General features: G+C 39.6%; 1 protein-coding gene across 7 annotated transcripts in view; it reads right to left on the reverse strand.

Annotated features, from left to right (window-relative positions):
- The window catches only part of znf385b (zinc finger protein 385B), a 323,704-nt gene that overhangs the window by 18,246 nt on the left and 279,998 nt on the right, over positions 1 to 25,460 (reverse strand). For all 7 annotated transcript variants that reach the window (XM_060827966.1, XM_060827967.1, XM_060827968.1 and 4 more), the window contains one exon: positions 10,564 to 10,729. In XM_060827966.1, the coding sequence (XP_060683949.1) occupies positions 10,564 to 10,729 (166 nt within the window). The remainder of the gene's footprint in view (positions 1 to 10,563; positions 10,730 to 25,460) is intronic.

Here is a 25,460-nt window from a genome sequence, read left to right on the forward strand (position 1 = left end):
CAGTTATGTTAGCATTTATTTTAAAGAATCCCAATTTAAAAAGATTTCAACTTAGATTCTATCTTTGTTTTCAATGGTACATGATGATGTGGGCAGGAGGCTGCTTTTGTAATGACATAGGAGCCATTAATGTTTCTCTGTTGATTGCTGGCAACTCACTCATTGGAGGTAAAGGAACTGAAGTAGGAGTAGTGACATTTAAAAGCTGCCTGCACTTCATAAGGGCATGTATTTATAGGAATAAGCATTGCAAAGCCACCCAAATGTTTTTGCCAACCTTCTAAAACCCTTTGTAGTGGAAGAGAGCAGTGAGAAGGTGCTGCTGCTTCACATGATTAGAGAAAGGCACCATGAAAATCTACCTGGCAACTGAAGGCAGAGATGGTCAAAGCAGTGGGACGTACATAACACTGTACAGAGGACTTGTCAACAACACTGAAGAAATAAATCAAAGATCTGAACTGTCAAGATAAGACTCCCGCTCTCATATCTCTGTTCAGCTCAATACTATCAGCAGTCTGTGCACCCACACATTCTCCCTCTCCAGCATCTTATCAATCTTCTCGAATCAAAGCTGTGCATATCACTGCAACTCCTTTTACTGTCACTTTCATACTCCTGCAATTTTGCTGGCAATAGTGGGATAGGAGGGAAACGGTGCAGTGCTGGTAATGATAGGTTTGAGACGTCCAGAAGCTCAGACTAAAGCTCTGGCTTAAATCTCACCATGGCACCTGGCAGAATTAAAATTCAATGAATAACACTGGCATTAAAAGAAATAGTGCCACGAAACTTTGTTGGTTGCTTTGAAAACACATCTGGTTCACTAATACCCTTTCAGGAAGGAAATCTGCCAACCTTAATAGGTCACATGTGGTAGATGATTGTCCATGATCTTGTATCATGTTGGAGCAGGTCCATTAGACCAAAGGGTCTAATCCTGCTCCTATGCTCCTCTTGCTGTTCACAGTTAGATCCTTCTCCATCCTGATGATTTTTCCACATGCCAAAAAAATGCACATCCAGATTGCACCTGAGAGCACTGGAGACTACCACTGGCAATGCCTTTGCAAGATCCTCCAAAATCAATGACAAGGAAATAGCAGCATCTGCTTCCTAGCCAACATGCTCATCAACAAGTCTTCAATTCATCAAAGCCAGCTCTCCTGGGAATGACATGGCAATTATATGGCAAAACTGAGGACTGCAGATGCTGGAGATCAGAGTCAAGATTAGAGTGGTGCTGGAAAAGCACAGCAGGTCAGGCAGCATCAGGATGAGAACATATTCAAAATCTCTGAAACCATTGCTGCATTCAGAACGTAGTCACAAGAACAGAAGAAATAGGAGCAGAAGACCAGATAGAGTCATAGAGATGTACAGCACGGAAACGGACCCTTCGGTCCAACTCATCCATGCCGATCAGATATCCCAACTCAATCTAGTTCCACATGCCAGCACCCGCCCCACATCCCTCCAAACCCTTCCTGTTCATATACCCATCCAGGTGCCTTTTAACTATTGCAATTGTACCAGCCTCCACCACTTCCTCTGGCAGCTCATTCCATACACATAACACCCTCTGCATGAAATAGTTGCCCCTTAGATCTCTTTTATATCTTGCCCCTTTCACCCTAAACTTGTACCCTCTAGTTCTGGATTCCTCACACAACCCCCACCTCAGGGTAGAGATTTTGTCTATTTATCCTATCCATGCTCCTCATGATTTTATAAACCCCTGTCAGGTCACCCCTCAGCCTCCGGCACTCCAGGGAAAATAGCCCCAGCCGACACAACCTCTCCCTACGGCTCAAATTCTCCAATCTTTGTAAATCTTTTCTGAACCCTTTCATGATTCACAACATCTTTCCGATAGGAAGGAGACCAGAATTGCACGCAATATCCAACAGTGGCCTAACCAATGTCCCGTACAGCCGCAACATGAGCTCCCAACTCCTGCACTCAATACTCTGACCAATAAAAGAAAGCATACCAAATGCCTTCTTCACTATCCTATCTACCTGCGACTCTACTTTCAAGGAGCTATGAACCTGCACTCCAAGGTCTCTTTGTTCAGCAACACTCCCTAGGACCTTACCATTAAGTGTATAAGTCCTGCTAAGATTTGCTTTCCCAAAATGCAGCACCTCACATTTATCTGAATTAAACTCCATCTGCCACTTCTCAGGCCATTGGCCCATCTGGTCAAGATCCTGTTGTAATCTGAGGTAAAACACTTTGCTGTCCACTACACCTTCAATTGTTTGTCATCTGCAAACTTACTAACTATACCTCTTATGCTTGCATCCAAATCATTTATATAAATGATGAAAAGTAGTGGACCCAGCACCGATCCTTATGGCACTCCACTGGTCACAGGCCTCCAGTCTGAAAAACAACCCTTTACCACCACCCTGTGTCATCTACCTTTGAGCCAGTTCTGTATCCAAATGGCTAGTTCTCCCTGGATTCCATGAGATATAACCTTGCTAACCAGTCTCCCATGGGGAAACTTGTTGAACACCTTACTGAAGTCCACACAGATGCACGTCTACCACTCTGCTTTCATCAATCCTTTTTGTTACTTCTTCAAAGAACTCAATCAAGTTTGTGAGACAAGATTTCCCATGCACAAAGCCATGTTGACTATCCCTAATCAGTCCTTGTGTTTCCAAATACATGAACATCCTGTCCCTCAGGATTCCCTCCAACAACTTGCCCACCACCGACATCAGGCTCACTGTTCTATAGTTTCCTGGCTTGTCCTTCCGGCACCTCACCTTTGACTATTGATGATACAAATATCTCCGCAAGAGGTCCAGCAATCACTTCCCTAGCTTCCCACCTGATCAGGTTCTTAGGATTTATCAACTTTTATGTGTTTCAAGACATCCAACACTTCCTCCTCTGTAATATGAAATTTTTCAAGATGTCACCATCCATGTCCGTACATTCCATATCTTCCATGTCTTTTTCCACAGTAAACATCGATGCAAAATACTTGTTTAGTATCTCCCCCATTTTACGGCTCCACAACAAGGTGGCCTTGCTGACCTTTGAGGGGCCCTATCCTCTCCCTAGTTACCATTTTGCTCTTAATATATTTGTAAAAACCCTTTGGAGTCTCCTTTACTCTATTTGCCAAATATGGGTCAAAACTGCTGACAGTCAATATGATTGTGGCTAATCTTACAGTTCAACTCTCACCACTCCCCATATCTGAAACCACTAAAATTTGTGTTTAAATAAACTCAATAATAGAGTAATCTACATATTTATGCAGCAGCGAATTCCAAAGATTGACAACCGTTTGAGTGAAGTTATTTATCCAGATCGCAACAGGAAATGATAATCCCCGTTTCTTGCGGTCTATGTTCTAGATTGTCCATTGAGCTGAAATATCAGTGTCAATTCCTTCGAAACCTTGCAGACTTCAAAAAATATTTGCCCAATTTACTCAGCTACTTATCATAATACAAACCTCCCATCACAGCAACCAATCTAGTCAACCTTCACTGCATTGCATCAAATGCAAGTACATCCTCTAGCTTGAAAACCAAGACTGCACATAGTACTGCTCACCAAAGCTCGAAACAAATCTAGCAGGACTTTACTCATGCACTCCAAACCCCTTGAGATAAAGGCCATGTGCCATGGTTGTGACAGGAAACTCCCTGGAAGATCATCGCAATGCTTTAAAGAAGTTGAGTCTGTTAGAATTCCACTTGATGTTATTACTGGGCAACTAAAACCACAGGCTGTAATCTGGCTTGTTAGATGACATTTGATTGGTTGGTTTTAATAAGTTGTCTCTCAGTGAAACATAAGCATACGATTGGTTAGATTTGATATAACAGTAGAACAGATGTTTATCATGCAAAAGAAATTAAGATAAAATAGACTTAACTAAACTATTTACATGTAGCACACACTTACAGAGTTCAAAACACAGTAAAAATATAATCTCATTAATCCAAAAATAACCCTTTACTGTAATCATAGCAGACAGAATTATCTTCTCTATCACCCATTGCAATTATTTGAACTGTGGCCTCAACTCCTATTCTTCAGAATTTGGTAGCCTCTTCCTGGACCCTTTGTACAAATGAGCTTAAACTTTCAAAGGTACTGAGTTGAATGATCAGCCACGATTGTACTGAATGGCAGGACAAGTTTGAAGGGCCAAAAGGCCTAATCTTTTCTATGTATCCATGTAAGCGAATGGATGACTAATAGGTACGGCAAATTATTTCTTGATGAAATATTCCTTGGTCCAAAATAACCAGCTTGTCACTTGATGGAAGAACAGGGGGATTGAGCACTGGCACAGGGTGTCATGAAACTGTGCACATGAGACTGCATAATCTGCTGCTTATTATCACACATCACCACATGTTCTTCCATTCATGTCCAGCCTGCCGTGTTGATTTGGAGCATAAAAAACAATTGATGTCAGTCAACTATGCCCTGAATACAGTGAATCCCTGTGATACTGGTGAAGTCTAAAGCGCTGCTTGCAAAAGAAAGGAAGGAAGAAATAAAACTTATTTGCTTTCGCGGTGCATCTGTTTAAATAAGCTGTTGGTTTTTATTATGATAGGCCTTAAATTACATTGAAGTTATCTGTCTGACCACAAATGGGTACCTTCCCGTATAGCCTAGAGTATAATGAGGAGCAGACATTAAAATGAGATGCCAATCTGGTGAATCCAAAACACAGGACAACATGCATATTAAGTAGTGAAAGCAGTATGCTATAGACAAACCTAAATGATCCCACAACTAAAGAATCAGATCAGAGCTTTGCAGTTGTGTAATATCCAGTTATGAAGATGGTGGACAATTAAACAAGTAACTGGAGGAGGAGCATTCAGACACATTTTCCTCAATGATGGAAAACCACAGCAGATAGGTACAAGAATTAACTATTTACAACCCTCTTAGATCAGAGATACTGATTCATCCCAATCTCCTCCTCAGATCCCCAGCATCACAGATTGCAATAATAAGTTAATTTGGTCCACTCCATGTAATATAAAGAAATGCCTGAGAACATTATATTCACCAAATGCTAAGGTTTCTGACAACACTTTGACTGTAGTATGAAAGGCTTGTGCTCCAAGGTCAGCAGTGCTCCTAGCCAAACAGTTCCAATGTAACTATGACACTGGCATCTATCCAACAGGATGGAAAATTGCCCAGGCATGTCTTGGTCACAAAAGGAAGAGCAAATCCAATCTGCTCTGTCAGCTTCCTCTCACCGATCAGCAAAATGATGGCACGTATCAATGCATGGCTATCAAGTGATACTAACACAGTAAACAGCTCACCAACCCTGAGATTGGGTTTCCCAAGGATCATACAGTTCCAGACCTCATAATGGCCTTGGTCTGAGCACAGATAGAAGAGTTGAACTCTAGATGGGAAATGAGGGTGACTGCCTTTGACATCAAGGCAGCATTTGATCAAGTGTAGCATCAAAGAGCCCAAGCAAAACTGAAGTTGATGAATGGGGAAAAGCTCTCCAGAATTATATTAGGACAAAAAAGGCTGGTCGTGGTTGTTGGAAGTTAATTATCTCAGCCCCAGGAAATAATGGCACAACTTCCTAAATGCAGTATCTTCAGTCTAATCATCTTAAACTACTTCAATAATAAACGTCTCTCCAACGTAGGATCAGAATTTGGAAAGCTCTCTGATGTCAAGTCAGCGAAAGCGAGGACTGCCAATGCTGGAAACCAGAGTCGAGGGTATGGTGCTGAAAAAGCACAGCAGATCAGACAGCATCTGAGGAGCAGGAAAATCAACATTTCAGGCAAAAGCCCTTCATCAGGAGCTCACTGATGGTTACCCATAGTTCAGAACCAATTATGACTCTTCAGATATCAAAGCAATGCACATCGACATTCAGCAAGACTTGGATAGTATCCAGGCTTGGGCTGACAAGGGGAAAATAACTTATGTGCCATACAAATTCCAGTTAATGACCATCTCCAACAGGAGAAAGCAACACTGGCATCTAATCAACAATGTGGAAAACTGCCCAGATTTTACCTGCCCACCTGAAGTAGGCTAAATCCAGCCTGGCCAATTAATATCCTATCAATCTCCTCTCAATCTTAAGCAAATGATGGAACATGTCATCAATAGTGCTATCAATGGTAAATAGAAAGGAATACCCTGCTCACTGTCACTCAGTTTGGGTTCCTTCAGGACATATTGGTTCCTGACTTCATTTGCTAAGTCTAAACTATCTAAACTCCAGAGGTGAAGAGACAGTGACTACTTTGACATCAAGGCAGCATTTAACTGAGTGCGGCATCAAAAATCCCAAGAAAAGCTGGAATCATTGGGAACTGGGGGAAAATCTTCATTGGTTGGAGTCACTCTGAGCAAAAAGGAAGATGGTTTTGGTTGTCAGAGCTCAATACTCAGATCACCACGAGAGTTACTTCAGTATAGAAGACAGAAGGCAGAGAACTGACAGAAGGCAGAGAGTGGTTGTAGATGGAAAGTATTCTGCCTGGAGGACAGTGTTGAGTGGGGTCCCACAGGGCTCTGTTCTTGGGCCTCTGCTCTTTGTAGTTTTTAGAAATGACTTGGATGAGGAGGTTGAGGGGTGGGTTAGTGGGTTAGCAGATGACACAAAGGTTGGAGGTAGTGTCGATAGTACAGAGGGCTACTGTAGGCTGCAGAGCGACATAGACAAAATGCAGAGCTGGGCTGAGAAATGGCAGATGGAGTTCAACCTGGATAAATGTGAAGTGATGCATTTTGGAAGGTCAAACTCAATTGCTGAATATAGGATTAAATTCCTGGCAGTGTGAAGGTTCAGAGGAATCTGGGTGCGCAAGTACATAGATCCCTCAAAGTTGCCACCCAAGTGAATAGGGTTGTTAAGAAAGCATATGGTGTTTTGGCTTTCATTAACAGGAGGATCGAGTTTAAGAACCGCAAGGTTTTGCTGCAGCTCTACAAGTCCCTGGTGAGACCACACTTGGAATATTGTGTCCAGTTCTGGTCGCCCCACTATGGGAAATACACAGAGGCTTTGCAGAGGGTGCAAAGAAGGTTTATCAGGATGTTGTCTGGACTGGAGGGCTTGTCTTATGAAAAAAGGTTGAAAAAGCTTGGACTTTTCTCTCTGGAGAGAAGGAGGAAGAGAGGAGACCTGATCAAGGTGTACAAACCAATGAGAGGAATAGATAGAGTCAATAGCCAGAGACTTTTCCCTAGGGCAGGATTGACTGGTACGAGAAGTCATAGTTTGAAGATATTAGGAGGAAGGTATAAAGGAGACGTCAGAGGTAGGTTCGTTATGCAGCAGCTTCATTAATGATCTCCCATCCAACCTAAGGTCAGAAGTGAGAATGTTCAATGATGACTGCTCAACTGTCAGTGAAGCAATCTTTGCCCGATGCAGCAAGACTTGGACAATATTGAGGCGTGGGTTATAAGCAACAAAGAACCTTTAACATGCTCAAGTATCAGGCAATGATTGTGTCTGTCAAGAGAAAATCTAACTATCGCTCTTGATGTCCACCAGCATTACTATTACTAAATCCTCACCTAAAACATCCTGGCAGCAAACATTAACCAGAAATTTAATTAGCCCATTCATATAAATACTTTGAGCTCCAACTTCAGTCAAGATGCTCAACCTCATTCAGAACAAAGCAACTCATTTGATCTAAACCCCATCTATGACTTTAAGCATTCACACTGGGACCGTGTATCATATAAAAGATACACCAGAGCAACTTGACAAACTTCTATCGACTTTGACTACTACCATTAAGAAGAAGAGTGACAGATGCACGGTAGCAATATCACTTGCATGTTTCTCTTTGAGTCTCACCCGACCCTAACACCATCATCGGTGTCAATATCCCAGAACTCCTTTCTTAGGTAGAAAGTAGCTATAAGAGGTTCTGAAAATGCCAAGATTCTCCAATGAAATTGGTCTAGGTGGGTGAACTTGACAAGGATGATCCTACCCAACCTCCATCTCCCTCAGTGGTGGTTGTGGGGGGAAATAAAGCCCTACAACACCAGTGCAAAGAGGCCATGAGAAGTTCAGTTCAAGAAATAGAATGCCTAGGGTGACTTCTGCCAAAACCCCATTTAATGACCTCAACAGAATTTCAAAGGTAAGAATCTTATGTCTTATTTAAACTCTCCATACATATATAGGAATAGTGCAATTTTTTTTTCTATTTTCCTTAATCCATCGTCAATCACTGTGTCTTCACCACCACTTCCTACTCACTCATTCTGCACAATCTCCTTTCACCATTGTACTATCCCTCACTTCTGCCACTTCACATTGGGCAGCAAACATCTGAACATTAAGCACCAATCTCAGAAGAGCTCAGAGCCTTTTACTATCATGCTTCCTTCCTTCTTTCAAAAAAGTAAAGATAAAGAAACCTTATCCATTCACCGGACAATTCGAGGCTGGGATGGAAGCTAGGAGGGAAAGTATGTTTCCACAAAAGTGTAAGGTAATTGGGTCAAATGGCCTCTTTTACCAATTTGCAATTGTGTGATCATAACTTCTATGAGCATCAGGAGTTTAGCATCATCACTGTATGTGGAGAGAATCAGTGAACAACAGCTCTATTTTCCATTAATTATTTGTGCAAGAAAATGGCAACATCAAAATAAAAGGATAATCAAGCTCAAACTGCACTTTATTCACAGTATTAATGACAGACATTTTTAAACATATCAGAAAGTATAATCACAATGAAATTTTCAAGAATTTCACGTAATTGTTAATTCTTTATCAAAACTCTTTTGTGAATAATAAGAGTTGCTGCCAGAAACATTCAGTTATTTGCCAGCTGTTTAGAGAATTGACTCTAAAACGCCCTTAATGAAATAAGTATGCATAACTGACTACTGTGCTACAAATTCCTTCAAAATACTATTAGTGGATAGGGATTTAAAGAATAACATTTAATGCTGACTTTTTAAATGTGCCATTGTACTAGTAAATGTGCAAGCTACCATGATCTGGTTGTATAAGTCAAGCCAAGTGTAGAGTCACAGAGTCATACTGCACAGAAACAGACCCTTCGGTCCAATCCATCCATGCCAACCAAGATTCACAAACTAACCTAGTTCAATTGGCTGTCTTTGCCCCCACAATGCTCTAAATCCTTCCTATTCATATATCTGTCCAAATATCTTTTAAACATTGTAATTGTACCTGTATCCATCACTTGCTCTGGCAGTTCATTCCACACGCTAACTACCCTGTGTGTGGAGAGGTTGCTCCTCAGGTCGCTTCTAAATCTTTTTCCTCTCACCTTCAAAATATGCCCCCCTCATTCTGAACTCCCCAAACCTAAGGAAAATACTTTTGTTCTAAGTGTGAAGCAGAATCTGATTTTATCTACCCCAAAAACTATGTTTTTGAACATACTCAATGTATAAATTGGCTCCCTTTATCTGCCACAGTGTGCTATACTCACATTAGTAGCCAGTCCAATCATACCACCCACAAATAGATGTTTTACTTACCAGTAAGGCATGACTGAGAACAAGGGATCAAGCAGACAATATGAGCTATGCTGTGAAGATGTGCAGGAATTCAGAGATATCCACACCCAGCAGACCCCATAGATAGAGACCACTCGCACCTATGCCAGCGGTTCACTTTTTACTTGGCATATAAATCCATCCCAATTTGCGGAAGGATCTATATTTGAGGCTTCAAAGGTTTATTTTACACTGATATCTACTTTGTTTTTACTTAAAGATTTTAAGAATGCCACTGCTGATAAATTGAATTGAAAGCTTTGTTTGAAGTTCTGAAAATGTGAATTGTTATTTTGATATTAGAAAGTGCATCTTAATTTGCTTGTGCTTTTTCTCAGTATTAAAATTAAACATATTGATGAGTGCATTATTCAGGATTTTTTAAAGCAGGTCTAAATTAGATGTTTCAAATTAAATGTGTTGGAACGAGAACTATCTTAGAATCACAAGAGCCACATTAAATATTATTTTTCATTTCCTTAATTTGAAACAGTCTGTCGCTATTCAAACATAAGTAGTAACTTTACAAGTTTGTGCTACCACAGGAGCTTTGTAAAATTACACTTTATCTGCTTAGGGAACCAGTCCAATACCATAGAGGCTTCTGTATTTTCCTGAGATCTTTTGCTAAATACTAAGCTTAATTTCTGATTCTCTAATAAATTGATTTGTCCAGCATCATTGACAGGTTTAAAAAAATGAAAAGTGAGATTGTGCAAAAAAATACAATATCATTGGAATGTAGCCTCAAGTATAATGTGTCATTTAAATGGTTTATTAAATAAAGCCAACCCTGTTGACTCAAAAGAAACAAAATACAGCTGCAATTGATTGAATTCACAGTTATAATGTCATATGTTCCATCATTATTAAATAATTAGACAGCCATTCATTATGATCAAGCAAACAGCATTAATAAAACAAATAACAGTTAAAGCAGAAATAAGCAGTTTCATGCAAACATACAACACAAAGAAAGAAAGAATATGAATGAGAAGAACAAAAGATTGTTTTAACCTGTTTTTTCAGAGCTGTTGGGAGTGATTGCAGTGGTTGTGGTGGAGGAGGTGATAGCCTTTGTGCTGTCGTTGGTAGGAGCAGTTTTCTGCTTATTTTTCGAGGCCTCCAGTGCTTTGAGCTTCTTGGCATGTTTACTGCCTTTGTAGTGCGCCTCGGCTTGGCTCTACAAAGGAGAACAAATGAACCATGCAATCAGGCTCATTTCTCATACTTTCACTAACTTCATGGGTGACAATACAGAAAAAAACCTTTCAATAATAGGCACCAGGCATAAATGGGCTGTGTCAGAAAACTGCGAGCAAATTAGTGAGCTAAATAGGTGCCTCTATTGAAAGATATGTATTAACTTCATCTAGTTAATAACGTCATTCTACTCAAACAAAAGAAACTTACAGGAAGCATGCTATTAACGCAATGAAACAGAGTGACTGTATAGACCACAGTGCTACTGGTAAAATATACTTTGTATGAGAAACATTTGGCTGGTACATACAAAGATGTATCTAGAACACGTGATTGTATCATTCCAACTAACCATCTTGGATACAGCTCACTGTGTTGGCAATAGTGAAGCAAGGCATGAAAACAGTAGACACAGGTTGCACAAACAAGGGAACACAAAACAAAACCTTTATGATTGTTAATGGATATCTTCTCTGAGAAAAGATGTCTGCAGCATTAAGATCACCAATGATTAGTTTAAAATTACTTCCGGGTGATAAAGAAAAATAGTTAATTACACATATGCAGCATCATTGTCAGTTGCATAAACAAATATGAATAGCATTGATCTAATTGATCAGTGTAGTTCTTTAGTTTATTTTAAGAAAAGCTGTTGGGACAATTAACGTATAAAATCAAAGAAATTTGCTGTCCTTGTTAATACTGCAGTAGGCACTCATCGGCTCAGATTATACATAATTGTAGAAAACAGGCAATATTAATAAATAAAACAAAGGAAACTTCTTTGCACCCAATAGAAAGGCTTATTAGTCAATTATCTACTAGTAAGTCTTTCTGCTGATATTTGCAACAAACTCTTAACCTGCAATATCAGTGTAAACCTACTACTGTCAATGACTCACTTCAATCAATCCCCATCTATATATATGACACCTGTTGAAACACAAGTAATTTAAAGAAAGAACTTAAAAATTGTAGAACGTTGACTAGAACTCATTTCGTTTACAATGCAAATGGGACCTCTGTGTATTAATAAATACCAGTTTTTCCTTTTCACAAATAAAAGTTTAAACAATAGTTAGTCACTAAATTTCTCCACCCAGTAACCTACATATGCGTAATTTAATTTTTACTCCTCTGTTAATCTTCTGTATTAAATTGCCATTCCCAAAATGACCTGGACATATCCCACTACTGTCAGATTTACTTCATTACAATCTTTAACTATGTAGGTTGACTTGCCTCCAAAAACTTCTTTGCCCTGAGAAGTTCATGGCTTCTAAATGATTCTGTCATAGGCACGAGAGTTGTGTTTATATTTATATTACTGAAAGTCACCAGAAAAGCCCATTGCATGGTAGTCTTATTATCTCTTTCACTTCATTCTAAGCACCAACCATGTTACCTCAAAATCATAGTCGTTCTCTGTTCTTAAATGATTCCAGCACCAAATGATTATTATGGTAATGATTTGGGGAAAAAAGCATGGAAATTATAACATGTACATAATGGTTAGAAGTGGTTCCATAATTTTCAACAGCTTCAAATTAAAGTTTTAAAATGTTTTGAGGAAAATAGTAATAGAACAAATTTAGCAATTCCTACTAATATTTCAGAAAATACCTATTCATGGAAATAACGTGACTAACTTTTGAATTGTTCAGTCAGATGAAAAAAGCTCTGAGTTTTTATATGTGTGTTATTTCATTTTGAAGTGGCATATCTTTGCTGTCCCACATTATTCACAACTTCAAACCTTATTGCCAAAATGTCACTCAGAAAATAGATTTTGAAATAAATTACATTATGAAAACATCAGTTGGCTTTCTCAAATATAACTAGTAGGTACCTAAAATGCAGAGTTATTGGCGTTATTGTCAACACAAAATAACAACAACTGACTTTTTCCATGGTGTCTTCAACTTAAAAAGCCTCTAAAGTGTCATAAATAAATGGCACTGCCATTGTTAGCAGTAATAAATAGAAACATTGTTTCGGTGATACAAATATAATCGCACCTTATTAACTCTGTTAAAAATCACACAATACTAGGTTATGGTCCAACAGGTATATTTGGAAGCCTAGCTTTCGGAGCATTTTCAGTGCCACAACCACCTGATGAAGGAGTGTCGCTCCGAAAGCTACTGCTTCCAAATAAACCTGTTGGACTATAATCTGGTGTTGTGTGATTTTTAACTTTGTACACCCCAGTCTGAAACTGATATCTCCAAAATCATATTACCTCTGTTGCTTAATCTTAGTTTAATGTCAGTACTTGATAAGCTATATAACAACAATTGCATGTTAAAACATTTTCAATGTAATAGACTCTTCTATATATAAAATACTGAGATCAAAAAAAAACTGAGATCTTACCGTACAAATTGTTATAAATGTTGCTTCTCTAATTTCTGCTGATCCTCCACCAAGTTGAGAGGATGACATGAGATCTCACAGAAATTTATCCACTGGAATTTGTTCACAGACAGATTGCTTTAAAATGATTGACAGTAGCTTATGGGTATTTCTAAATGCTTAACTCATCATGCGCTATAATATTACCACTGTAGAACAGACTATCAAGTATGAACCAAATACTGAATTTGGTGTTATGTTTTTCTGCAAGTGATGGACATTTGTGTGTTGATAATTGTGCAAACAATCCTACTCCCTGGGAAGAATGCCACAGGGAGAATCTGTTTTATGAGGAAAAAATGAGCAGCTTGGGCCTGTACTCAAAGGAATTTAAAAGGATGTGAGATGATTGTATTGACACATAGAAGATTCTGAGGCACTTGACAGGGTAAATACTGAGAGGATGTTTCCTCTCATGGAAGCATCCAGAACTAGGGACACATCTTCAAAATAAGAGATCTCTGATTTAAAGTGGAAATGAAATAGAATTTCTTCTTTCAGAGGGTTGTCAATTTTTAAAAATTCTCTTCAACAGAGAACAGTGCTATTGTATATATTCAAGATTGAGTTTGATTTTTGATTAAGAATGGGAGACAGACAGGAAATTTTGTCATCTATTTTTCTAATCAACCTATTCAGTGAGGTCATTACACATCTCACAAGTAGTGAGACTTGAACCCAAGTTTCCTGGTCAAGGGTAGGGACATGACCACTGCACCACAAGGAAGCGTTAAAGCTACAGTCAGATGAGCTATGATCTTATCAAATGATAGAACAAGTTTGAAAGGCTGAATCACCTACTCCTGTTCATATTTCTTATGAAATATTAGGGAATAATATCAGTCAGTGGATGACTTCCATTCAGAATGTTGAAGAATGTTGATAAAAACAAAAGCAACAGCACAGAATTATTATTTTCCAAAATACCCTGAAATTGTAGAACAGAACTAGAGGGCAGCAATGTCCAAAATGAGAAAATAATAGCACATCAGGCAGGTTTACATTGGCACTATTAGTTTATTAGAAATTATAATAAAGTGTAGTAATTGAGATTAGTTACATACGGGCTACTCATAAACAGATCATGTGGATTTGTAATGACAGATCACTTAATTTGAAGAACATTGGAGAAAGGTGAACTAACAAGGGAAATCGAGTAGATCTGTATATGTAGGGTGCTAAATTGGACAGCCCCAGATTTTGGGTGTGTAGATCATGATGTTTGAACACCCACACCTATTCAAAGTGATACAAAGAACATGCAACCGTCACATTGCCTGCCAATTCCTGTTTTTAAAATTATTTCGCAGATGGGAATGTCACTAGTTAAACCAACATTTGTTGCGCCTCCTGAATTGCCCTTGAGAAGTTGTTGGGAGCTGCTTTCTTGAATCGTTGTAGTTTCATGTAACTCAGAGTGCTATTGAATTGTTGTGTGCAGTCCAGCCCTGCCATAAGCTGCTGAATGGTTGCCTATCTCAGGTTACACAAGTTTTGGGGAAGCTAATGTGGGATCGCTTTAAAATATTTTAAGTGATGAATTATTAAAGGGACTGATGCCATATTACATCTGACCCAGTGGATATAGGGTCGTCGTTATGGCTATCTCTCAAAGTCAAGGATGATGATCTTCGTTCTGTTGATCTATTTATGGGCTCTCAGGTGGCTTATGAGTTCAACCTTGGCTTTGAAAGTTCTTCCGCATTCAGGACAAGTAGTTCCAGATGGCAGATCGGCTTTGATTGTTGCTGTCTCACTTTCCGAATTCTTCTCTTCTCTTCTAGTTCTGTACATCTGTTGGCTTTGAAAGTTGCTGTTCCTTCTCGGATGATGGTTTGCCAAAGTTTCCTGTCCTTGGCATTGGTTTCCCAATTGCTGATGTCGATGTTACATTTCTTCATGTTGGCTTTTAAAACGTCTTTGAATCCCTTCTGTTGTCCGCCTCTTTTATGTTTGCCTTCTTTAAGATGGGATTATAAGATTTGTTTTGGCAGACGTTTGTCTTCCATCCAAACAACTATTTAGACAATAGACAATAGACAATAGGTGCAGGAGTAGGCCATTCAGCCCTTTGAGCCTGCACCGCCATTCAATATGATCATGGCTGATCATTCCTAATCAGTATCCGCTTCCTGCCTTATCTCCATAACCCTTGATTCCACTATCTTTGAGAGCTCTATCCAACTCTTCCTTAAATGAATCCAGAGACTGGGCCTCCACTGCCCTCTGGGGCAGAGCATTCCACACAGTCACCACTCTCTGGTGAAGAAGTTTCTCCTCATCTCTGTCCTAAATGGTCTACCCTGTATTTTTAAGCTGTGTCCTCTGGTTCTGCACTCACCCATCAGCGGAAACATGTTTCCTGCTGCCAGAGTGTCCAATCCTTTCATAATCTTATATGTCTCAATCATATCCCCTCTCAGTCTTCTAACCTCAAGGGTATACAAGCCCAGTCACTTCAGTCTTTCAGTGTAAGGTAATCCCTCCATTCCAGGAATTGACCTCGTGAACCTACACTGCACTCCCTCAATAGCCAGAATGTCTTTCCTCAAATTTGGAGACCAGAACTGCACACAGTACTCCAGGTGTGGTCTCACCAGGGCCCTGTACAGCTGCAGAAGCACCTCTTTGCTTCTGTACTCAATCTCTCTTGTTATGAAGGCCAGCATGCTATTAGCCTTCTTCACTACCTGCTGTACCTGCATGCTTGCCTTCATTGACTGGTGTACAAGAACACCTAGATCTCTCTGTACTGCCCCTTTACCTAAATTAATTCCATTGAGGTAGTAATCTGCCTTCCTGTTCTTGCCACCAAAGTGGATAACCATACATTTAGCTCCGTCTTACTTGATGACATGTTGATGGTTCTTGATGACATAGACTTCAATGCTTGTTGCTTTTGTTTCATTCAACGTGCTGATGTTGGTTCTTCTATTTCCCAGCTGATATTCAAGATCTTTCGAATGCAGCTTTGATGGAACTTTTCAAGTGTCTTCGGATGACATTAGTATGTTGTCCAAGTTTCTGATGCAAACAGGAGTGTTGGGATCACCACTGCTTTGTACACTAACATCTTGTGGTATAGACCAACTGAATAAGAGGTATATAAATAAGCTCTGATTCTTGCAGAGCACATATATATAATGCTTCAGTTTAATTTACAATTAATAACCAACATATTTATTATATATTGTTTGTATTCCTGAGACTCCTATATCAAACACAAAGAAAAGGAATAAATAGTACAACATGGTAGCAGTGTTTGAGGAATTTTCAGAAAATTACATAAAGCGGTTGACAGCACTGATCAAAAGTTCTGACCAGCAAGCCCAATAACAGACAGCAGATTGCTTATCAATGACTGCCTGAAGATATCTTAGAAGTTTGGCAGTACAGATGAACCCGTAAAAAAAAAATCAAAAACTGAAATTCTGGCTGAATACCACAGTCACAGCCATTATGGAGATCAGGAGGCAAGCCAGTAGCCACAGGATTGTGTGATCAAATATCATGGGAGCAGGCCAGAAATTCACATCATTATTGCTTATGATGGATTCAAGAGCAAACTTGCTCTTATGGGAAAGCATGGAGATAGCTCCATTGTTTCACTGTAGGAGCTGCAGCTGCAACATTTAGACAAAACAAAAATTGGATAATTCTCAGCATTCCACCCCCCCCCCCCCAAAAAAAAATCCGAATACTCCTTTCCCATTGTTTTGGAAGTGAACGCTGTCAGTGTTGGGAAAAGGCGACTTGAGGAGGTACTTACTTATGTTGAACATTATTTGGTTATAACTGGTTGTTAAAGAGATAGTATATTGGGAAATGCAGAGTCAGGAGGTTAGAGATGTACCCAGGAATGGTCAGATGGACTTAGGAGCAGAATATGAGTAGCAGGGAAACGTAAGTTTGTAGAGAAGGGAGGGTAGAGATCAACAGTTAAAATATTAGAATAATCAAGTCTGGAAAGTATAAAGATGGTGGTGAAGCAATTTTGTCATGGTCAAAACAACCAGTTTATGAGGTTTAGCTCAGCCTACGATAAACTAAAACTCTAAAGCTGTGAAAACTCTAGATACAGTCTGACAGGTTTTCTGACAAGGACGATTGAGTTAGTGGCATTTGACTGTGGCAAAGATAACAGATTCAGTTTTCCCAAGAGTGGGCCAAAGTTGTAACATTACCAGTTGATGAAACTGGGATATTGTAATTTACCTATTGTTTTTCTTATGCTCTGAACTTTAATTGTGTTAAGCAGCACTTCTAATGGAATTGTAATTTTTCAAATCATATTTAGTATAATACTTGAATAAAATATGCAATTTATCATATCAATCTTCTCTTTCAGATTGCACTCACCAAGCTAAATGAAATATAGCTGGGAGTCTTTGTTTACTTTCATAAGCACCATACTTCAGCATGACATTTCTAATTTTGTAATCAAGCAGGATTGTAGATTTAAACACAATTTGTCTGAATAGGATTTTTGTCTGCAGGAGAAATGTCACTGTCAAACATGATTCCACTCAAAATTATTAGAAAGCCTGCTACCGTTCTTTTATGAAAACTTTCAGCATCAGCTTTGAACCTAAATCCACAGGTCATCAGCCCTCCCAGAACAAAAAAATCCATAAATCATTTTCAGAATGAATTTGAACAATTAAAGTAAGTTTAAAATGTATTCAATGTGTCAGTATTTGAACAATGTTTCTGTAAAATAGTTTCACAATTTCTCAATTAAAGCTCAACTAGTAGAGTGTCAATGTTGGATAGGTTCAGTGGTGCCAGCAGCATTTGTTTTATTTTACTACATGCACTTACAATAAGGTAAGGCCAATTTTTCCATATATTGTGGTGCACTTAGTGCATGATGCATTGACCATGGGATTGGGAAGGGCCACAAGCTCTTAAAAGGTTGGTTCCCTTTTAAAATTTTTTTCAGTTTGCCTTTATTTTCACATGAAAGGTACAGGTTGGCATGGTGGAGAAAGAAACTACTATAATCTGTATACTGCATATTCTGCTTGGGGAAATTGTAGCCCGCGACAGTTTTTCCATCCTACCCCTTACACAGCATGGTTGTCTTCTCATTCCCTTCCTTGCATCTTGCCCAGTGCCTCTCTGCCTCCCTTTCATTCATTTTACACAAACTCATCATCATCCACATATCTTCCATTTTGACAGCCAGCTAGATTTGAATACTCTTATGATGAATGGTTTACTATTTCATCTCTCAGCTCAGTGTCTACAAGGCTGACCAGAACTACGATACAATACTTGTTACTGTCCTGGGTAGGTAGAGCTGGAACATCACTAAAGAAGCTCAGCACCTGCTAGGACACAGTGGTTTGCTGCCGGTGGACTTAATATCCACTCCTTCCGCACAGCATGGTTACATCACTGATAGGATTGGATACACTGCTATTACTTGCCAAGGTAACCTTGGCAGTATCTCGCTATTTTATCACCTCTTGTCCTTATGATATTGAGTCGTAATGATTAAAATATAAAGTACTGATCTTTGAATTCCATCTCCTGATTTAATATCGGGACTTGCTGTGACCAGTTGAGGAGGAATGAGTCATTTCCCCTCTTTTCAACTTTCCCAGTTGATCGTAACAAAGATATAACTAAATTTTTCATACAGCTATACATTCATCAATGAAATGATTTAAAAAGGGACCAAAAGCAAGAACTTAAAATGGCCACAGGCATCACATGACCTAACAGGTTGGTCAATCTTCATGAAACATGGATTACACAAAAGACAATCTGAACAGCGATTAGCATTTTTTGCAAAGGCAATTAAGCTAGTCAGCAACAACCTCGCCTCACTACCCCAGGGGCATGAGAACACCCTCACTTGCTGTTTCATTTACGCTATCATTAAGAATATTCAAATGTTGGAAATGAAACATTGTTTATGATTATCCAGCCTGGAAAAAACAAACTCATCAGATTGAAACAAGGTTTTATTTCAAGAAGCTGTCTGTCACAGATGCAGAACAGATGCACTTTTTAGACTGCAGAACCGAAACAGGCTTGAGAAAGTACTTTCTCTGCATCTCAAGACAAGGGGGGTAACACTGATTGGAAAGAAACATCAGTAAACTGTGAACTTGAAAGATAAATGCAATATTCGCCACCGCTGATAGCCCAAGGACACAGCTAACAAGCTATGGTCTCAGATTTAAAACTTATGCCTCAAGCTCATCCAAAGGGTCTCTAAATTGTATAGTCTTTTATCTTCCTTTTATGTGAATGCTAACCCTTTTAAACTTTGGGTGATGTGTGACTTGTATATGTGTATAAGGGCTTGGGTGACTGCACAAAAGCCATTTGCTTGATTTTGCATCTTTGTTAAATTTCTCAGAGTTAGCATATAATAAAACTGTTTACTTCCACTGAAGAAAACGTAGCATTGGGCTCCTTTTGCTTTCAGTGAAAACAGTTAACTACATTTTAATTGAAGAATGTATAGCTGTATGAAAAATTTGCACTTATATCTGTCAAAGTTGAAAAGCAGGGAAATGATTCATCCCTCCTCACCTAGTCACAGCAATTGGATAAGGATCATTTCCAGGTTTCTCTCCAAATTGCAAGTTATCCTGATTGGTTATAGATTACCATTCTTTCATTGTCACTTGGTAGCATTTTGCTACCTAACACCATTACAGGACCATTCACACAAAGACTAGCAATCCAAAAAGGAAGTACATCAAACCTTCTTATTGCAATTGGAAACAGGTTATAAATGTGGTCATGCCAGCACATCTACATCCTAAGGACAATTATTCTATGAACCTACCTGCCCAATTCCTGCATTCTCCCCTTCTCTACTGTCACCTCCATATCTTAGTCATCCATTCCAATTCTCTCCTCCAAGGTTGCTCGACTGTAAGACCCTCACTAACTTTCTCTTCCTCCCTTCCCCTCCTAGCTATTTCCCTTAAAGAGGCTTTGTTTACCTTTACTTGATTTGCTTACTTTTATTTGACTGGTTAAAAAAAAATCAAGTAATAATGAGGAAAAGCATCATCAAGTACAGCTACAGCATCCTAATATAAGTGAAGGTACGAGAGGCGCAGAATATAGAAGTGGAAAACTCTCCCAAAAAATCTTTTCAAAAGCTATCAGGAATATTATCTGATTAGAGCAATTGTAACTTTCCCTCTTAAAATACATTTGACTAACCAAACACATATGACTAAAAGCTGAAGAAACATATCCCAGCAGTTCACCTGATTCTGCAAAGAGTCTGAGTATACTGCACATGTCCATACAGAACAATTGGCATTCAGCTGGCAATATGGGCAATATTAAAGCTTTTAGTAAACTGAGCAAACCTAACCCACACTTTTCAGAAAGGATTAAGCTTTCAAATAAAAAGCTTCAATACAGACTTTGAGAAACACAAAATATGACATGCTGGATGGCTCTCGAGAAATTAGTGAACTTGAAAATTTGGATGAAAGCCTACTTTTGGACATTCTAGAAATGTAATCAGCAAAATGTTGCAAGGAGCAGAATTCTCCCATGTTCAGTTGATGTGTTTTATCAAGTGAGGTTCATTGTAGCCAGTCCGTTAAAGCTTAGAGTGAATTTTCACATCCCACCTTCCATTCCTCACTTTATTAATTGTATGACCAGACAATCAATCACGTGGTAAGAGAATTGGAAGTGTGTGGTGTTGCTGGGACCATGCATCATTCATGCTGCTGGCATCAGATTTAAAGCCAGGAATTGGTCTTTCCATGCGTTATGGACCAGGCCAGACCCCCTCAAAATATTTCAAGAAGGTAGCCCAGAATCTAACTTTGCCAGTTGCTTTAAGCAGGTGTATAGTGGATATTCCAGGAGGGATGCAGCTGGTCAAACCACTTAGTTTTTAACAAAACCAAATTTATTTACAAGATTACCAAATGAAACACAAACAAAAAAGAACACAATAAAGAGTAACTCAACGTATCCAAAAACCCAACAGATTATCTCAACTTAATGATACTGTTCCCAATACTTGCAACAATCTTCATAAACATCCCTTGGCACAAAAGATAAAGAGAAACATGGTCTTACAGAAGAGAAGTCAGAGAGAGAGAGAGAGAGAGAGAGAGAGAGAGAGAGAGAGAGGACCAGCCTGGGTCTGCTTCTTTGAGTTCAGCAGCTTTTTAAGCATTACTGCTAAAAATCAAACCAAACAGGAGAAAAGCTGAACTGGCTGTTCCCCTTTCATTGTGCAAGTGTTTTTTTTCCAAACTTGAAAACCTGTTGCCTTAACCAATATCTATTAGCTATAATCAAACTGGCCCGAAAACTCTTCAACTTAGACTTTTCGGACTCTGTGTCTTTTACAACCTCTCTGAAAATAAACCCCAAGGACAGCATAACTTTGTTAAAGGAGCAGCTTCATCACACCATTATCATTATTGATGTCATGGCTCAGAAAGGAAAATTCATAACCTGCTTTGTGATCCTGGAAATACTTCTGTATGGTGTGGTGAAGAGGAGGGCTATCTTTTATCCCGCTTACTGCTGGAGACCACCTGATCAGACACAGCCAGCCTAGACCCCAGATAGTGGCCGGTTTGATCCTGAATCGCAGGCTAATAGCAACACCTAGTAGTGCGAGCAAGTCAAGTGATCTTCTGTGCTCTGCAAGGTCAATGTCACCATCTTCTCTCAACTCACTCACACTTAGTTACCACTTACTCAAACTCTGCCACTGTTCTCTCAAAGGCTCATGGACTCTCACTAATGCATGCACCATGCCCACTCAACAGCTCTCATCCACCTCAGCCTCCCAAATCACTGTTTCTTCTGACCCTTTGCACTTTCTACTCATTCCTGGGGGACACCTCTCCTCTCCTATGCTTGCATCACACTTCCATCATACTCGATCTCACACTTTAACTCATAACAAGAAAAATTAGCCATCCACACAGACTGATGTCTCTCCCGCACCCTGACTGACCTAAATTCCAGGACTAGTTGCACTTGACCAGTAGGGAAAACTGCAGCCCAATCTCTGGACTGTAAGGACATGAATTTCCAGACTCTGGTAGGACCAAGTGCCTGACTGACCATGGTGAATACCCTGGCCTGAATTTAAAGAAGCCTCTGGAATGATTGTGTGAGTACCCCTTTCTTCACCCCAATAAGCACTGTTCCCCTTTAACTTTCATACATGGCCATTTGTTTGAAGTACATTCAGTGTGTTGGCCATGTTGGGGTGGCATGGTGCTCAGTAGTTAGCACTGCTGCATCACAACGCCAGGGACCCGGGTTTGATTCAGACTCAGGTGACTATCTGTGTGGAGTTTGCGCATTCTCCCTGTGTCTGTGGGGATTTCCTTTGGGTGCTCCGGTTTCTTCCCACAGTCTGAAGATGTACCGGTCAGGTGGATTAGCAAAGGGAAATGCAAGGTTACAGGGATGGGGTGGGCTTCGATGGAGTGTTCTTCGGAGGGTCGGTGTGGACTCGATGGACTGAATGGCATTCTTCCACACTGTAGATACACTATGGATTCTATGAAATAAACTGCTGGGTCATGCTGCAGATGTGATTTTTGACATAACATAAAGGTCTCATACTGCCCAATAAAAATCATTGGCTGTTCATTTCCTCCACTGTGGCAAGTTGCCTGCCTCTACTGGAAGGCAATGCAAGGCACAAAAACGGTCAGCATGTATCAGAGCACTGAAGACCTTCTGCAGTAAGAAGACAGCTAACAGCGATAAGGTATGAGATGTACGTTTGTCCTTGTGTAACAAGCAACCTAGCAGAATCATGCAGGTCTTATGTGTCCCTGATCTCCAAAGTTGAAGGGCTGAAGTGATGAGATTGTTGGTCTGAGAACAGGCCTGATGAGGTGGTGAAGCTGGTTTGTCAATTCTGACTTTTGTGGATGAGGAGTCAAAGGGGTGGTGCATAAAAAAGGCAGGTTGAGGCTTCAATGAGATGGAAATGATTGAAAATAAGATGGTTGCCACTGAGTAATGAGATTCTGAAGTCATCATTTAAGGTTTGAGAGAACAGTGCAAAATCTTTTGCCTGTGTCGAGATTCTGAATTTTTATTCTCTCTGTCATTTATGATCTTTCTCAGCATGGCTCATGCCACAACAGAGATATTGAAATGGCACTCCTGGTTTGTTTTCATGAAATATTTTCAATAAGATGAGAAGAAAAGACAGCATCATCTGGTGGGAGTAGGGAGATAACACTGATGAGATTATAAAATTTGCATTGAAAATCCTATTGTATCATCACTTCCCAACACTACAAGGAAATACAGTACTGATAAACAGGGGTTTTTTTAAAACATAAGATGTGTAAAAAGTATAGACAATCATATTTTACTACACAGCAAAATACTGTGTAAATTTGAATATACAAACATGTAAGTATGTGTACATATCATTTTTATTATATGTCAGCACCAATAGTTAAAGAACACTTTACAGCTGATATATGATAAATGCAAAAGGTATTTTATGCATTGCACTGTCCTACAAACAAGAACTGAAGTGAATGAACAGATATTTGGGAGCTGCTATATAACTTTTATTCTCAAGACTGCTTTGAGTCCCAACTTGGTTTATATTTTCACATCTTGCAGTCTCATCCAGCCAAGAATGATACCACCAGCTCAAACATGTTGGAGATTTCACTTTGATAGTTGGTCTCAACATTGCAGGAGTGATTTTTAATTACTAAGGAAAGTGTAGTGAAAAAACAAATCTGTCAAATGACTGTTATACTAGAAAAAGCAGATAAATAAGAACACCATGCATATAGACACACATATATGCACACACTGTGGACAATTGTACCAGAAATTACATAGGCATACACTACAAATGGGGAAGAAACATTAGCAGAGTCAGTTGCTGCATAGGAATTTCTTTCCAGTACATGATTGAGCAACTAGAAATTGTGAAACCTGCCTGAAGAGTTTATAATTATATGATGTCTGTCTCAAGTTTATGTAGGCAGTTATTATTATAAATATAAACATAGGATTTAGACTTCACGATAGCTCTCTTGCTTTTCTGTTAAAAGATTAGAGGCTTATTCTCACTCCAGAGATTTGATCATATAATCTTCTCAGAAACTTCAGTCTAATACTGAGGTTTGCTGCACTATTAGAAAAATTGAAACTGAAATCTTGTTCCTCTTTAAAAGCAGAGTTAAAAGATCCCCTAATGTAATTCAAGAAAGAGTAACTTGAATCTTTTGTTTTCTTTGTCCATATTTATCTTTCAATAAACATCAAACAGATGATTTGAACATTCACTTCATTAATGTTTGCACGATCCTACTGTGCATTTTAGTTGTTGCATTCCCCTCGATCACAACACTGACTATTAACACTCTGCACGGACTGTGAAGAGCTTTGGATTATCCTACAGCCGTGAACTCTATGTTATACCATTGATAATTCTTCTGGCATCTGAGAACCTCTTGCTCCTTCTGATTTCAGTGTAGGCAATGTCCAGCAAGGGTCCTGCACTCTGCACGTTGGTCTCTGTGGTTGCCTTCCTAAGAATGCAAAGGCACATACAGGAGGAACGTGATGCTCTCAAACCTTTCAACCTCCACTCTGTTGATGAAGATGGGAGTGTGGTCTCCTCCTTTCTTCCTGAAATCAATGATCAGTTCTTTTGTTTCGCTGACATTGGGAGAGGTCATAATCATTGTGAGTGTCAAGTTCCTAGAAGGGGCGGCACGGTGGCTCAGTGGTTATCACTGCTGCCTCATGCCACCAGAGACCCGGGCTTGATTCCCACCTCCCGTCTGTGTGGAGTTTGCACAATCTCCCCGTGTCCGCATGGGTTTCGTCCGAGTGCTCTGGTTTCCTCCCACAATCCAAAGATGTGCAGGTTAGGTGAATTGGCCATGCTAAATTGCCCATAGTTGAAAAATGTGGTGCTGGAAAAACACAGCAGGCCAGGCAGCATCCGAGGAGCAGGAAAATTGACGTTTCGGGCATAAGTCCTTCCTCATGGCTTTTGCCTGAAATGTCGATTCTCCTGCTCCTCGGATGCTGCCTGGCCTGCTGTGTTTTTCCAGCACCACATTTTTCAACTCTGGTACTCCAGCATCTGCAGTCCTCACTTTCTCCTAAATTGCACATAGTGTTAGGTGCATTAGTCAGGGATAAATGTAGGGTTTGGGAATAGGCCTGAGTGAGTTACTCTTCAGAGGGTTGGTGTGGATGCTTAATGGGCTGAAGGGAATCTAATCTAAGTGACGATAACCAACAACCTGTTCTGGACTTCCCATGTAGGCACAACA

This window comes from Hemiscyllium ocellatum, chromosome 7 (genome assembly GCF_020745735.1).
Source record: "Hemiscyllium ocellatum isolate sHemOce1 chromosome 7, sHemOce1.pat.X.cur, whole genome shotgun sequence".
NCBI lineage: Eukaryota > Metazoa > Chordata > Chondrichthyes > Orectolobiformes > Hemiscylliidae > Hemiscyllium > Hemiscyllium ocellatum.